The sequence below is a fragment of the Myotis lucifugus genome, unplaced genomic scaffold, assembly GCF_000147115.1.
Source record: "Myotis lucifugus unplaced genomic scaffold, Myoluc2.0 scaffold_458, whole genome shotgun sequence".
NCBI classification, from domain to species: Eukaryota; Metazoa; Chordata; class Mammalia; order Chiroptera; family Vespertilionidae; genus Myotis; species Myotis lucifugus.
Window position 1 is genome coordinate 676,151 of NW_005871506.1, and position 15,235 is coordinate 691,385.

At 44.9% G+C, this 15,235-nt stretch overlaps 1 protein-coding gene across 1 annotated transcript in view; it reads right to left on the reverse strand.

Moving 5' to 3' along the window:
• The window catches only part of DNAH3 (dynein axonemal heavy chain 3), a gene marked incomplete at its 5' end in the record, with an annotated part of 172,487 nt that overhangs the window by 54,559 nt on the left and 102,693 nt on the right, over positions 1–15,235 (reverse strand). Inside the window, 4 exon segments of the mRNA XM_023744381.1 lie at positions 7,753–7,998; positions 10,193–10,322; positions 12,545–12,650; positions 14,890–15,021. Of these exon segments, the coding sequence (XP_023600149.1) occupies positions 7,753–7,998; positions 10,193–10,322; positions 12,545–12,650; positions 14,890–15,021 (614 nt within the window).

Below are 15,235 nucleotides of genomic sequence, written 5' to 3' on the forward strand. Positions count from 1 at the left end.
AGATTAATGAAATAAAAAACAAAAAATTAATAGAGAAAAATTAAAAAGTAAAAGCAATTCCTTTGAGATATTAATAAAATTGACAAATCTCTAGCCCAGCTAAAGAAAGAGAAAAGATACAAATTAGTAGCATCAGAAATGAAAGTGGGGTCATCGCTGATTCCTTGGACATTAAAAAGACAATAAAGGAATATCTGACCAACTCTATGACCACAAATTTGATAACCTAGATGAAATAGACCAGATTCTTGAAAGACTATCTATCAAAAGTCATATAGGACACAGACAATAGGGTGGTGATGGCCAGGGGTGGGGATGGGTGAGCAGAGGTCAATGGGGGAAAAGGGGACATATATAATACTTTCAACAATAAAGATTTTTTAAAAATAGAAATGGACAAAAGAAAACCTCATATAAGGAGAAGTAGATTTTTTGAATAGGTCTATATCTCTTAAAGAAATTGAATTAATAATTATTAATATGTCAAAAGAGAAAGCACCAGGCCCAGATGGGTTCACTGGTGAATTCTACCAAACACTTAGGGCATAAATGATACCAATTCTCTACACTCTCTCCCAGAAGATGGAAGCAGAGGGAATATTTCCTAACTCTTCTATGAGGCCAGCATTACCCTGATACCCAAACAGACAAAAACATTACCAGAAAGGAAAACCAAAGACCAATGATCGCTCATCAACACAGATGCAAAAATCCTCAACAAAATGTTAGCAAACCGAAGCCAACAATATATAAAAAAATTATACACCATAGCCAAGTGGTGTTTAATACTTGGGATTTATTTCAGGTATGTAAGGCTGGTTTAACATTTGAAAATCAATGACTGTGGCCCTGGCCAGGCAGCTCAGTTGGTTAAACCAAGGTCATCCTGATAAACCAAGGTTGTGGGCTTGATTCCCCAGTCAGGCACATACAAGAAGCAACCAATGAAAGCATAAATAAGTGAGACAACAAATTGATGTTTCTCTCTCTCTCTCTCCCCCTCTCTGCCCTCTCTTTCCATTCCTCTCTCTCTCTCTCTCTCTCTCTCTCTCTCTCTCTCTCTCCCTCTCTCTCAAATACATTAAAAGAAGAAAATCAATTAATATAACTCATCACATCAACAGGCTAAAGAAGAAAAATCTCATGAAAACATTTGACAAAAATCCAACACGCATTCATGATAAAAACTCACAGCAAACAAGGAATAGAGGGGAACTTCCTTGACTTGGTAAAGAATATCAACAACACACCTAACATCATACTTAGGTTCAGGAGCCAGATGCTTTCCCCCTAAGATTGGGAGCAAGATAAGGATGCTCCTCTTACCACTCTTATTCAATACCATACAGGAAGTCCTAGCTAAAGTAATAAGACAAGAAAATAAAATTAAAAATTGGGAAGAAAGAAATAAAACTGTGACATGACTTTCTATTAAAGAAATTTTAAAAAATCAACAAAAAACTCCTGGAACTTATAGTTATTACAGAAAGGTGGTAGGACACAAGCTTAATATACAAAATTTAATTGCTTTCCTATACACCAGAAATAAAAATTGGGATTTGAAATAAAAACACAACACCATTTATATTTACAGCAAAATAATGAAATACTTAAGCATAAATACAGTGAAAATATATTTATTATATTTTGTACAAGAGTAACATGAGAAAAACTATAAAATGGTCAATGAAGGAAATCAAAGAATATCTAAATGAATGGAGATATAATCCATGTTTATTGCTGGGAAGACTTAAAATTTTTAAAGATGTCTGTTCTTTCCAACTTGATCTACAGATTCAACACAACCCCAATAAAAATTACAGCAAGTTATTTTGTGGATATCAACAAATTGTTTCTAAGTTTATATGGAATGGTAAAATAACCAGAATAGCCAATACAATATTGAAGAAAAACAAAGTTGGAGGACTGACATTACCCAACTTCAAGACTTAGTATGAAGCTGAGTAATCAAGTCTTGTTTGATGACAGAATAGGCACATAGATCAAAAAGACTAGAAGAGGAACTAGATACAAGCCCACAAATATAGTGAAGTGATATTTGAAAAAGGAGCAAAGACAATTCAACAGAGAAGAATAGTCTTTTCAACAAATGAATGAATAGACATTATGGGAAAAATGTAGACATAATCTTATACATGTCACAAAAATAAAATCAAAATGGAGGGTGAATTTAAATGTAAACACTAAACGAAAACTTTTAAAAGATAGCATAAGAAAAAAATCTAGGTGACACTGGATTTGATGGTGACTTTTTAAATACAGCACAAAAAACATAGTTTGTGAAAGAAAAAATTGATAAGTTAAACTTTATTAAAGTTAAAAATGTCTGCTCTGCAAAAGACACTGTTAAAAGAATGAAAAGACAAGCCATAGTCTGGGAGAAAATACTGTAGAAAATATATCTGATAAAGGACTTATATCCAAAATATATAAAGAACTCTTAAAACTCAACAATAAGAAAACAAACAACCCAATTAAAAATGGGTAAAGGATCTGAAGAAAGTCTCACCAAAGAAGTTATACAGATGGCAAATAAGTATATGAAAAGATGCTCAACATCACATGCCAGCAGGGGATTGCACATGAAAGCACACCCATGAGAATGGCTACAGTCCAAAACACTGACAACACATAATGCCGACAGAGATGTAGGGCAACAGGAACTCTCGTTCACTACTGGTGGGAAGACACTATGGGGACAGTTTGGCAGTCTCTTACCATGCTAACCTCAGTTCACCATGCGATCCACTGCTGTGTTCCAGGGCATTTACCAAATGAACCGAAAACATAGGTCTACACTAAACTTTTACACAAGTGTTTGCAGCTGCTTTACTCCTACTTTCCCAAAACTGGAATAAGCAAAAATGTCCTTCAATAGGTATATTGATAAACATCCACACAATGGAATATTTTTCAGTGATAAAAAGAAAGGAGCTATGAAGGCACAAAAGACATGAAGGAAACTTACTAAGGAACAGGGGCCAATCTGAAAAGCCTGAATACTGTAACAGACCACCCCCTGGAAAAGGAGATGCAATAGAGACAGTAATATGAGCAGTAGTTGCCAGGAGTTATATCTTTTCATTATATGATCTATTCATGTTTTTTTCTTAAGAAATTAAAAATGAACTTCACACCCATCAAGATGGCTACTATAAACAAAGCAAAACAACAGGACATGAGGTGTGGAGTCATCGGAATGCGTGTGCAGTGCTGGTGGGGATATAAAATGGTGCAACCAGCATGGAAAACATAATGGCAGCTCCTCAAAAAAATTAAACATAAATGACCACATGATCCAGGAACTCAACTTTTGGGCATATACCCCAAAGAACAGAAAGCACGAGACTCAGACAGATATCTGCACACCCATGTTCATAATAGCGTTACTCACCATAGCCAAAAAGGGAAGCAACCCAAGTGTCCATCAACGGATAAATGGATAAAAAAATATTGTCTATACAATAAACAATAGAACATTATTCAGCCTTAAAAAGGAAGGAAGTTCTGACACATGCTACAGCCTGGATAAACTTGGAAGACTAAGAAAGTAAACTAGTCAAAAAAGGACAAATACTATATGATTCTATTTCTATGAGGTTCCTGGAGTAGTTGAACGTGTAGAAATAGGAAGTTAAATGGATGTGGCCAGGGGCTAGGAAAGGAGGGAAGGGGGAGCTAATGTTTGAGGATGTGGAGTTCAGTCTGGGAAGCGAGAAATGTTCTCCAGATGATGGTGGTGGTTGGACCACAATGTCAGTGTATTTAATACCACTGACTGTACACTGAAAAATGGTTAAAACGGTAAATTTTGTGATGTGTATTTTTACTATGTAAAAGATAGAAGAATAAAATTGCCTTCCCTCCCCAAAAAAGGGGGAAAGGAATGCACATAACTAATGGCTGGCCTAGGGCCTCGCGAGTCTCTGCTGGGAGACAGCAGGCAGCACAGGAGGCGTGCAGGACGCCGGCGACATATCCGTGTAGCCCAACTCTCTTACACACACCACCATCACCACAGGAAGTGCCCTACTGGCCCTTCATACACTTTTTTTATAATCATAAGATGTAACACTGTTTGGAAGTACTTATAGTGTGATCCTCTTTTTGTAATAGAAATATAGGAAACGAAGAAAAAATAAAAGGGATATTTCCAGATAGTGGGGTTATCATTGATCTTTGTTTCCTTTTATTCCCTTCTCTGTATTTTCTAAATTTTATGTAATGTATTAGTTGGGTGGTAAGAAAAAAATAGTAAAAGCTACTTAAAAAATCTTTCAGTCTTTTAGTAAATAGTGTCACACATATAAGACAATATTAATAGAGCATTAAAGTGATCATTTTGAAGATGATGTATATAGTAAAATCGTAAATGTTCCAATATCATATTAGATTTTAATGACAAAATGAAAGGAATATTATTAATACTTTAATCACAGTCTGACCCAGTGAACACACAGAACAGGACTAGAAGGGGGTAGACAGACAAAGTGACTACACTTCTCAGTTTGTTTCCTGGAGCCCATTTGAGGGCATTACAGGTCATTTTGCAAAGAAAAAAATGTCACATTGAAAGGGGGCAGTGAACCAAGATGGCGGCATAGGTAAAGAACTGAAATCGCTGCCTCTCACAATCACTTCAAAAATACAACTAAAAGACAAAACAGACATCATCCAGAACCACAGGAAGGCTGGCTGAGTGAAAATTCTACAACTAGAAGGAAAGAGAAAAGCACACTGAGACTCAGAGGAGGTGTGGAAGTAAAGTGCAAAGGTATGGAGGTACGCAGAAAGGGCTGGCAACTGAGGATTCGGCTGTCTTTTTCAATTGGGAGGGAGACACAAGCTCCCGACTGCTCTGAATGCCAGTTCAGGGTGAGTCTCTGGGGACCCAGACTCATATGGGGAGAAACTGGACTGTCTGGGATCGGGCAGAACTTGAGGTCGGCTTTCTCTCAGAGGTGCTTGCAGTGAGTACCACGGGAACACTGAGATCAGGGGCCTCTTAGGGCAGGACTGAGTATCAGCCATAGCTGTTTGCTCCACCCTGTTGATTCACTGAGACCCCGCCCCACTCAAGCTGTGTGCAGAGGCTTTTGCATATGAATGCCTTGGCCCTTTGCAATCTAAAATTACCTAACAAACTGCAGCTGGGTCAGAGAGACCAGAACATCCAAAAGAAGGACCAAGCAGCTTGCATTGCTTCACAGCTGGGCCTCATCTGGGCACCTCCAAACCCCAAACAAAGAAGAGGAATCTGCAGATCTCTCCGTAGCTCCTGCTGGGTAGCCTCAGGCAGAGGCTAAATTAGCACCTCCTTAGAGATCCAAGAGCCAGTGTATCCAATGGTCAGAGTGGGACCATCCAGATTACAACTCCTCAGATCCATAAGGGACACACTCAGGGGGCAGACTCAGTGAGCACCAAAGCCCCACTGAAGCAAGTCTTGCCCCATAAGGGTGTCTCCAGCACAGAAGTTCTCCCACTGTAGACACAGCTGATTCTCACAGCCAATTGGCTTGGAGGTCAATTCCTCCCAATGATACCTACAACAATCAAGGCTTAACTACAACAAGACTGTGCACACAGCCCACAAAGGGGTGCACCAAGAGTGTCCACCTCAGGTAATTGGGGAGGCTGAGCCACTGGGCCCTATAGGACACCTAGCACAGAAAGCCACTCTATCAACACAGGGAAGCAGCCAAAATGTGGAGACAAAGAAACAGGTCACAAATGACAGAAATGGAGGAAAGCAAACTACTGGATATAGAGTTTAAAACCACAGTTATAAGGTTTTTCAAGAATTTTCTAGAAACCGCCGATAAATTTAGTGAGACCCTCCATAAATCTAGTGAGATCCTCGAGGATATGAAAAAGGACCAACTAGAAATTAAACATACACTGACTGAAATAAAGAATATTATGCAGAGTTCCAACAGCAGACTAGAGGATCGCAAGAATCAAGTCAAAGATTTGAAATATGAAGAAGCAAAAAACACCCAACCGAAAAAACAAAAAGAAAAAAGAATCCAAAAATATGAAGATAGTGTAAGGAGCCTCTGGGACAGCTTCAAGCGTACCAACATCCGAATTATGGGGGTGCCAGGAGAAGAGAGAGAGCAAGATATTGAAAACCTATTTGAAGAAATAATGACAGAAAACTTCCCCTACCTGGTGAAAGAAATAGATTTACAAGTCCAGGATGCACAGAGAACCCCAAACAAAAGGAATCCAAAGAGATCACACCAAGACACATCATAATTAAAATGCCAAGAGTAAAAGACAAAGAGAGAATCTTAAAAGTAGCAAGAGAAAAACAGTTAGTTACCTATAAGGGAGTACCCATACGACTGTCAGCTGATTTCTCAACAGAAACTTTGCAGGCCAGAAGGGAGTGGCAAGAAATATTCAAAGTGATGAATAGCAAGAACCTACAACCAAGATTACATTACTCAGCAAAGCTATCATTCAGAACTGAAGGTCAGATAAAGAGCTTCACAGATAAGAAAAAGCTAAAGGAGTTCATCACCACCAAACCAGTATTATATGAAATGCTGAAAGGTATCCTTTAAGAAGAGGAAGAAGAAGAAAAAGGTAAAGATAAAAATTATGAACAACAAATACATATCAACAAGTGAATCTAAAAATCAAGTGAATAAATAATTTGATGAACATAATAAACTGGTGAATATAATAGAATCAGGGGCATAGAAAGGGAGTGGACTGACTATTCTCAGGGAGGAAGGGGTGTGGGGGTGGGGGAAGAGACTGGACAAAAATCATACACCTATGGATGAGGACAGTGGGGGGGAGGGTAAGGGCAGAGGGTGGGGTGGGAACCGGGTGGAGGGGAGCTATGGGGGGAAAAAAGAGGAACAACTGCAATAATCTGAACAATAAAGATTTAATTTAAAAATTAAAAAAAGAAGTAGTATTCATTGACAAGAAAAAAAAAGAAAGAAAGGGGGCAACAGTAGAATGTGGGGAACCAGCTAGAATTGTGAGAAATATTTATCCTGCTCTGTTAGCCATGATGCTTTGTTTGATTAGAGAAGGCACTTCCACCCTGGCTGGAGCTGCCCTGGAGGTGCAGCCTTCCTCCCCGTTTGGAGCTGCCTGTCATCATGGGAAGATGAACAAGTTGCTGCAGAAACCAGAGTCCCAGCCCTTTGAAGCCCTGGCCCTTTTGCTACCCACAGGCCTTTGCAGACCTCCAGCCTGCTCACCTGTTCACTGCCCACAGGCACCCCCTTTGGCTGTTTCCCCTGGAGCCCCAGCCCCTGCATGTCACTCAGCCCTAGGAAGACCCTAGTCCTTCTGCAGATCTGTCAGCTGCCCTTCTGCCTGCTTTCCTTTGTGCTTTTACTATAATAGCAGCCGGCTTATGGGGGGTGCAGAGCAGATTTCTGTGGCTGACCTGCTGCTCTCCCAGCTGCCGGCAGTACTGGAACAAACGCTCACGTATGATTCAACCCTGTCTCTGTTTCATTGGCTCGAGTAGTAACAGACAGCAGGACCCATTGTTTGTCCAGTTACAACATCAACTTTTCCAAATGAAAAAAGTGCTTAAAATTCCCCATGAGGCCCTGCCTCAGGGCCACAGCTCTGAAGGAGGAGCCCCCAGGCTGGCTGCGCATCTTCCCGGCTTTTGTCGGGCTTTACTACTGGTCCACATAACCTTGGAACATAGGATCCAAACAACGATACTAACACAAAAAGACACTGAATTACCTTTCTCTGGAAAGCTGTTGTTTTTGGTGAGCTTGACACTTTTGGGCCTGGGGCTGCTGTCATCCATGCCCATGATCAGGTTCCGGAAAAACAGATCAAACTTCTTCCTGCTGTCCGTGTTGATGGTGCCGGCCACGGCCCACACCAGGGCAAAGAGGAACAGGCCTTGCAGCCAGAGGAAGATCTGCTGGCTCGTCAGGCCTTCAGAGCCTTCGCTTTCGTCTTCCTTTATGTCCCTGATTTCATCTGAAAGCAAGGAGAGGGACTCAGGGGGAGCTGCAGAATGGTGTGACCTGGTGCCTGAGCCGGTGAGGGGCCTGGAGAGAGGATGGACATTGGCTGAGTGGCCATCACGTGCCGGATCCTTTGTCCACATACATTTCCCCCCATTTTTTTGCTGTGGTAAGATACTCATAACAGACAAGTTACCACTAACCAGTTTTAAGTGTGCACTTCAGGGAAGTGCGTTCACAGTGCCAAGAGCCATCACCACCATCCGTCTCCAGAGTTCTCTCATCTTGCAAAACTGGAACTATGTCCCCATCACACACTCACTCCCGTCGTCCCCCTCCCTCCTTCTGACAACCACTATTCAACTGTCGTCTCTATAAATCTGACAACCCCAGGGATGGAGAGAGATCACCCAGTGAGGTTAAACTCAGTGGGTGAAGTTTGAGGAGAAATAGTTTCAAATGATCTTCTCTAAGATACTTGCTAACAACAGAGAAACTAGTCACTTTGCAATAGAGACACATGGCTGGTCAAAGTCAGCTGCCAAAGCCGTCACCAGCACACAGGCGCCCCTACACCGCGTGCCTCTCGGGGCACTGAGGGCCCAGCACCCTCCTACGGCTTCAACCCAAAGGCGCAAGCCCGCGTCTGATTGTGAGAAAACACGAGGCCACAAGCTGCGAGGCATTCCGTCACGTAACTGACAGTGTTACCAGGTGACACGGCTATGGGCGACCAGGAAAAATAGAGGACTGCCGCAGGCTGCAGGAGACCAAGAAGATGCAATAATTAATACAATGTGGCATCTTGAATTGGAGTCTGGAACAGGAAAGGGACATTTGTGAGAAAACTGGTCAAATTCAAATAAAGTCTATAGGATAGTTAACATAGTATCAAGGTTAATTTCCTTATTCTGATCATTGTGCCTGGGTTATATAAGATGTTAACATTAAAAAAAGCTAGGTGAAGGTATGTGACTCTCTACACTCTTCAGCAATTTTCTCTAAGTACTGTATAAAGTCATTTCAAAATAAAACACTAAAAATGTATTTACTGTTCCTTATCTCAAAGCCTGTGGATCACAGCGATCATTTTCTTGCATTTTCACATCAACAGAGCAAAGGGTTAGAGCTCTGAAATCATATTTGTGTGTTCAAACCAGCCCCCCATTTCAATAGTTGTATCTGGGCCCTTCTGAGCGGGCTCATGGCCATAGACTGGGGAAGGCAAGCGATTAGGTCCCTCAGTGTCGGGGACGAAGCGGCCCTCTCTCATGACGGTGCCTTCTCTCCTGGAGGAGATACTGCACAAGAACAAGAGACAGAGCTGGGAAAGTATACAAAACCCACAAATATTCATGCAAACACAGACACTGCGTGCAATCTGTGTGCTTTGGAAACACTGTGTAATTTTAATTTTAGAAAACCAAATTAATATTTAGCCAAAGAAAGTACACTCAACAGTTCACCCCGTTACACTTTTGCTCTGCATCTGTCATACTTTTCGAAGAATGGGCTGCAAAGTGCTAAGGCAGCAGAAGTGGTAAGAAGGTCCATCTTGAGTTTGAGTTACATGCTATTTTGAGAAAGAAATGGCATCCAATAAAAGTTTTCCAAACGGACACACCCCTTGTCACTTCTAGAAGAATTCAAGAAAGTTTGATTTATGTAAAACAGTTACAGGGAGCTTCTCCCACACAGCTAAACCAACAGGCCTATGTTGTATGTGCTTCCCATGTCCTGGAAAAGTCTTCTAGTTTGTCGACTAATGTAAGCAGTTCTTCATAGTCTATCTGGGTGTTCTTCAAATTTAGATTTTTATAATTGTATGTTTTCTTAATTTCCTGTCTAATTTTTTCAGGATGTTTATTCAGAGATACGTTTGCATGTACCAGCTGCATTCATTTCCCTCCAGGATATGCTCGCGTGCTAGGTAAAGAGACAGGAATTATCACTCCCATTGTGCAGATGAGGAACCTGAGACTGAGAAGAGATGGATAATTTGCACAAGAACATCCAGAAAATCAATCCAAGATCAAAGCTAAAGCCAAAATACGTGGACTCTTTCCACCAAACTCTACTATCTCCACTCCAAAGGCTTGCTTGTTCTAGATCAAAATGCGGATCTGAAACTCAGGGTTGGGGGGAATAACAGGGTGTGAGCGGAAGAAATAGCCAAGGCACAGCCCACCCCATGTGGGAACGCTTACCAAGCAGAGAGGAGTACAGTCTCATCATGGAGAAGGCAAGGTGGGTGGGAGATGTTTGGACCATAAATTTACACTGGAGGCGAATGAATTCCAGGCAGGGCTGGACAAGCCACATGAACATGTCATTGACCTGAAAGCAGAAAGTGAAATTCAAGATGTCATAAAAAAAATGAGTTTAGGAGCAAGAGCTTGGAACACCTGGGGGAGCGAGATGCTGGTAAGACTGCTGATTACTGTGAGTGCCTCTGTGCCCCTCCCAGCTTCCCACTTAAGGGCACAGGCCACAGCCCCGCTCGGGTCCACTGTGGGTGGGCAGAGAGGCTGCCGCTGCAGTAGGTCAGCTGCAGGACACATGCAATAGCTTCAGGATCCAAACAGGGCATCTGACTTTGTTTCTATAAAATGTTCTAAACAGCCATTTGCAAATGACTGGCATTTGTAAGGCAGGTCCTGTACACAGGCCTCAGCAAGTGCAGCGCTAAGTTCAAGGGCTCATTGTCATTAACTCCCTGTATGTGCATACAGACCCACTTGTGGGTTAATAATCCCAGTCTCTTGTCTCTGCTCTCCCTCCCCCCATTTACTCTTTAAAAAAAAACCTACTTGCCCTAGCCGGTTTGGCTCAGTGGATAGAGCGTCGGCCTGTGGACTGAAGGGTCCCGGGTTCCATTTCCAGTCAAGGGCACATGGCCCAGGTTGTGGGCTCAATCCCCAGTGTGGGGCGTGCAGAAGGCAGCCAATCAATGATTCTCTCTCATAATTGACGTTTCTCTCTCTCCCTCTCCCTTCCTCTCTGAAATCAATAAAAATATATTTAAAAAAATTACTTGACTCACTTCCTCCTCTTAGTTTAGGTTTTTTTTCATTTTTCTTATAATTTACTTGTGACTGTTATTGTAAATTATCTTGAGTCCTTTTTTGGAAGTAGACAAGTCACCACTAAATAAACGCATTCCTAGGTTGCACATATATGTGGGTACGTGTGAATGTATAGATGCATTATCAAACATATGAATGTATGTACACGGGTGGGTGGCATATGCACTTCATCAACAAGCACTAATGGAGTGACTGCAGTGTAGGAGGTGCTGAGGATAGAAGGTGGGCAAGAGAGCCGAGTCCCTGCCCTCCTGGAGCTTCCTGAGGGGCAGGAGAGACCAACAGTTAGTAGTTAAACAAGGAAGAACACGGGTAAGATACTTACAAACCGTGGGAACCACTACCAGGACACAAGAAAGGGCACTGACAGGAAGGACAAGGGGCTATGGGGAGGCGTGCTTGCAGCTAAGAGGAGTGAGCGCTAGTTAAGGAACTGCTCCCTGCCCGTTCCAGGCGAGCTGCTGCTCCAAGCCCGCTCCTTCGGCGGGGGTGGGGGGGGGAACCACTCAGGACGGTGGGCCCTGCTGACGGGCTGGGGGAGGCTTCTTCAAGAAGGAGGCCTCGCGCCCATCCCGGGTAGCAAGGGTGACTCCTCACCAGATGAAATGGGGCAAGGTTTGCAGGAAGAGGAACACCAAGTACAAAAGGCCTGAGGTGGGGAGACCAGACCTGAGGCTGGAGCTAGTGACTGAGGCTGGAGGCAGGTAGGGTCGGATCCGAGCCCCAGGCTCTGACAAGGGGTGAGCCTTGTGCTGGGTCCCTGGGGCTTCCTGTGCCCGCTGGGAAGGTCCCTGCGTGCACATGGACATGTGTCTGCAGAAACGCATGTGCTCAGGCATCTTGCACATGCATGTCCATGTGACAGGCAGAAGCTGTCCTACAAGGCTCCCGGAGCAATCGCAGTGGGAGTAAAGCCCTTCTTGGTGTCATCCGTGGGAACCTGTTTTGGGGATCCGATCGATGCAGGGAAAGCCGGGGGCACCCCCAGCCCCGCTCAGTGCTGCTTCCCTAGGCTGAGTGGCAGGAGCCCCTCCCCTGCAGGCCACCCCCTTTCAGGAAGAGATGGGGATGGAGCCACGTCCACTGCCTCCAGCGCCCTGAGGGGTGTGAGGTTACAGGGTGGGGGTGTCCGGGGAGAGGAACGCAGGGCGGCCCCCTCCCGCAGGGCGGCCCCCTCCATCCACGCAGAGCCCTTCTAGAGCCTTCTGCTGGGGAGCGGGGGCGGGTGACCTTCCTGCCACCACACAGGACTGGGCTCAGGCACCGGTATTCTCCCCGGGGGAAGAGGGGGGATGGGAGGAGAACCAACCTCGTTGCCCCGCCCCACCACATGGAGAAGGAAGAGGGGGAAATGGCAGCCAGGAAGCCAGGCGGGGGCAGGTGCGGCTCCCTGCCCTCCGCGCCTCCTGGGGTGGTGAAGGTGAAGGCCTCCAGGGGAGGAGGGCAGCCAGGCGGGAGAGGGAAGCGGCTCACCAGCTCCTTGTGCTCCTCAGTGAGAGTGGAGGGCAGGGTGTCCATGTAGGAGTCCTTCAGGGGCTTCCAGCCCAGCTGGTGGGGCTCCATGTAGATCATGCCGCACCTGGAAGCGCGTGGGCGAGGCCGTGCTCAGTCCGGGCCGAGCCGGGGGCAGGTCGCAGGCCACGCGGAAGGGCCCAGACATTTGGTCAGGAAGGGCGGAGGCCAGTGGTAAGGGGGGGCTTGGGAGTCAGAGGGACCTGGTTGGAATCCCAGCCCCAGATCCTACTAATTGAGTGACCATGGGCAAGGTTTCCTTACTGTCTCTGATTCTACATCCTTGTCTATAAATGGAGGAATAGAAAAGATATATAGTTCACAGTGCTGTTGTAATGGATACGATGCCAATGAAGAGGTTAGCACTAAAAAAAAAAAGTTGAGCACTATGCCCAGCACCTAGGAAATTCCGGATCAATGGCAACTGCTGTCGTTACCTGGTGTATGTTCCCATGTACTGACATGCAACATTTTTTGTTTGTTAATCCTCACCCAAGCATACTTAAAGATTTTTTTTTTATTGATTTCAAAGAGAAAGATAGAGGGAAAGAGAGAGAGAAACCTCAATGATGAGGGAGAATCACTGATCTGCTGCCTCCTGCATGCCCCCTACTGGGAATCGAGCCCACAACCCAGGCATGTGCCCTGACCTCCCGGTTCATCTGTAGACGCTCAACCACTGAGGCACGCTGACTGAGCCCCAAGGATACTTTTTCCATTGATTTTTAGACAGAGTGCAAGTGAGGAGTAGAGAAAGGAAGAAACACATCGATGTCAGAGACACACCAATTGGTTGCCTCCCGCACGTGCCCCGAATGGGGCCAGGGATTGAGCCTGCAATCAAGGCAAACGCTCTTCACCAGAATCGAACCCAGGACCCTCCAGGCCACAGGCCGATGCTCTGACCACTGAACATCACGGCAGGGCCTGACATGCACGGTTTACGCAGCACATGTTCTTCTGTCTGTCACAGCCAGGTGCTCTCTGGTTAGGTACCAATGCCGGGTCTCATTCACTGACCCCCTATGGCATGCCAGCACCATGTTAGGCCCTAATGGCCTTCATCTCTAAATATTCCTCCTTTTGGTCTATGTCTTAGACACGAGGGGATCATGGCTCAGAGAGGCTGAGTGACTTGGGAGCGGTCACACAGCTAGCAAGTGGCATGACCAGGCTGGGAGCCCAGGTTGGCCTAAGTTGCCGTGTGCTCTTTTTACTCCCTCACATCGTCTTTGGGAATGTGGGCCAATTTTATTTCATTTTTTAAGGACTTCAGGTGCACAGGGTTGGATTAATTATTATCCCTAGCACATGCTTCATTAGCATGGCCATTTTTCTATTTTTTTAAAATCCTCACCCAATGATGTGTTTTCATTGATTTTTAGAGAGAGAGAGGAAGGGGGAGAGAGAGAGAGAGAGAGAGAGAGAGAGAGAGAGAGAGAGAGAGAAACATTGATGTGAGAGAGAGACATCGATCCTTTTGGTGTACGGGAAACGCTCCAACCAGCCGAGCCCCTGGCCGGGGCAGGCGCGGCCTTTCTTAGTTAATGTTTCAATAATGTAGTAAGTGCCCATGAACTCATCACCCAGGCAGAAGCTGGAGTCTTGACAAGAACCTTCTAACCATATGGGATCCCTTGTCCTGGCCCCTGGCTTTCTCCCAAGGTAACAGCATGCAAAACCCTGCGTTCGCCTGTTCCTTGATTTTCCGTCTTACATAGCTTATGGCAGCTCTGTGTGTTCCTAAAGTGTATGTGCACTTATTTTAGTTTTTAACCATGTAAAAAGGGCACGATGATGTATGTAATATTGTGGGTTTACTTTTATACAGAATATTGCTAAGATTTCATCCTTAATACACGAGTATTTGACTTAGATCTATCCACAGAGTTGCATGTTAGTACCACCCATTTATTTTGAGTGCTGTATAATTGGTGACCTCGTTACACATTGTCACTCCTGTCAGTGGGCATTTGGGTTGTTTCCAATGCTGTTGCTGTGAACTGTGCCACTGTGGACATGCTCATCGTGGGCAGAGGTCTGCATTGTGTGTGGGCCGAGGTTCCTTCGGGGATGCACTTGGGAGCAGACGTGTGGGTCAGGAGGGGTATGAAGCTTCAATCTTAGGGGATAATGTCAAATTCTTTTCCAAAGTGCTTACTTGATTTGAGCCTATAACCAGCAATGCATATTAAGGACCGATTTTATGACAAATCCAAACGACAACAAATACTGCGATCTCCCGGGGCTTAACGCACTCCCGGAGCTCGCCCATTGCTCGGGTGGAGCGGAGCGCGGTGACCCACCTGCTCACGGTGGCTGGCGAGGCCTGCTCCAGGTCGGCCGGCTCGAAGATCAGACTCATCTTGGAGCTCATCTGTATGATCTCTCCACTCATTAAACACAGCTGAAAGGCAAAGCAGAGGGCGGGACTCCACCTGCACGTCAGAGGCCTCGGTGGGCGCGGATGGTGGGCGTGTGTCTGGAGCTCCTATCGTGTGCCGGGTGCATGGAGTAAAGCAGACAAAATCCCTGTCCTCGAGGGCTTTACGTTTTGTTGAGAGGGGACAGGTGATACGAGAAATATAGAGTATATAATAGTATATAAGAGAGTAAATAAAAGAGAAAGATCAAGCAGAAGAGGGGGTTGCA